At 56.2% G+C, this 694-nt stretch overlaps 1 protein-coding gene across 1 annotated transcript; it reads left to right on the top strand.

The window, feature by feature from the left end:
• Window positions 1-248: 248 nt before the first annotated feature.
• E0L32_012438 (uncharacterized protein) lies at window positions 249-694 on the top strand (the record flags this gene model as incomplete). Its single annotated transcript, XM_031135278.1, has 2 exons — window positions 249-480; window positions 537-694. Coding segments are annotated over 2 exons (390 nt in total), but the record flags the coding sequence as incomplete, so codon positions are not given.

Below are 694 nucleotides of genomic sequence, written 5' to 3'. Positions count from 1 at the left end.
ATAACTGCTGCTAACTGAGCACTGGTTAGCACGCCGTTTCGGGCAGGCGGTGTGTGGTTTTCTGCCGGCCAGTCCTGCGGCCCGTCTGGGGCGGTGCCCCGCGGTAACTGCGGCTGGTTTCGTGACACGATGTCCCCCTTCCAGGTCGACGTCCCGACGACCCAAGGCCGTCCTCAAGACCTGGATTCCTATCTTCTACCGTAGGTGTCAAACTCTCCCCTTGATTGTTATGCGTTTTTCCTGACAGCATGTCTTCAGGCCGTGTCGAGAAGCGGAGTGCGCGATACCCAAAGAAGTCTTCTACCGAGCGGAACGAACAGCTGGCTTCCGAGATTGATTCTTCAGGATACGAGGTGATGCCGTGCTCATGGTGCTTCGATCATGGCTTGGAATGCAAAATGATTGAACGAACAAGACGTTGTTCTGAGTGTGTGCGGCGTGGTCGGTCATGCGATGGGACAGGCGTCCCAGTTGGTGTCTGTGAGTACTAGTCCTTGTTGTCTGGGTCAGTACCCTGCTAAACGCTTGTGTCGTAGTGTCTCGCGTCACAGCCGAGCAGAAACGTCTCGAGCGCAAGGAAATCGAGGAGGAAGAGGCTTTCGAAGACCTCCTTCAGCGGCAGCAGCGGATTCAAGACGAGATTCGAGAAGCGACGGCGCGCTTGATTCGCCTTCGCAAGCAGAGGCGTTTCCTT

Source organism: Thyridium curvatum, assembly GCF_004353045.1.
Source record: "Thyridium curvatum strain D216 chromosome Unknown NODE_243_length_694_cov_1101.232804, whole genome shotgun sequence".
NCBI classification, from domain to species: Eukaryota; Fungi; Ascomycota; class Sordariomycetes; order Thyridiales; family Thyridiaceae; genus Thyridium; species Thyridium curvatum.
This window is presented reverse-complemented; position numbering and strand designations above follow the sequence as displayed.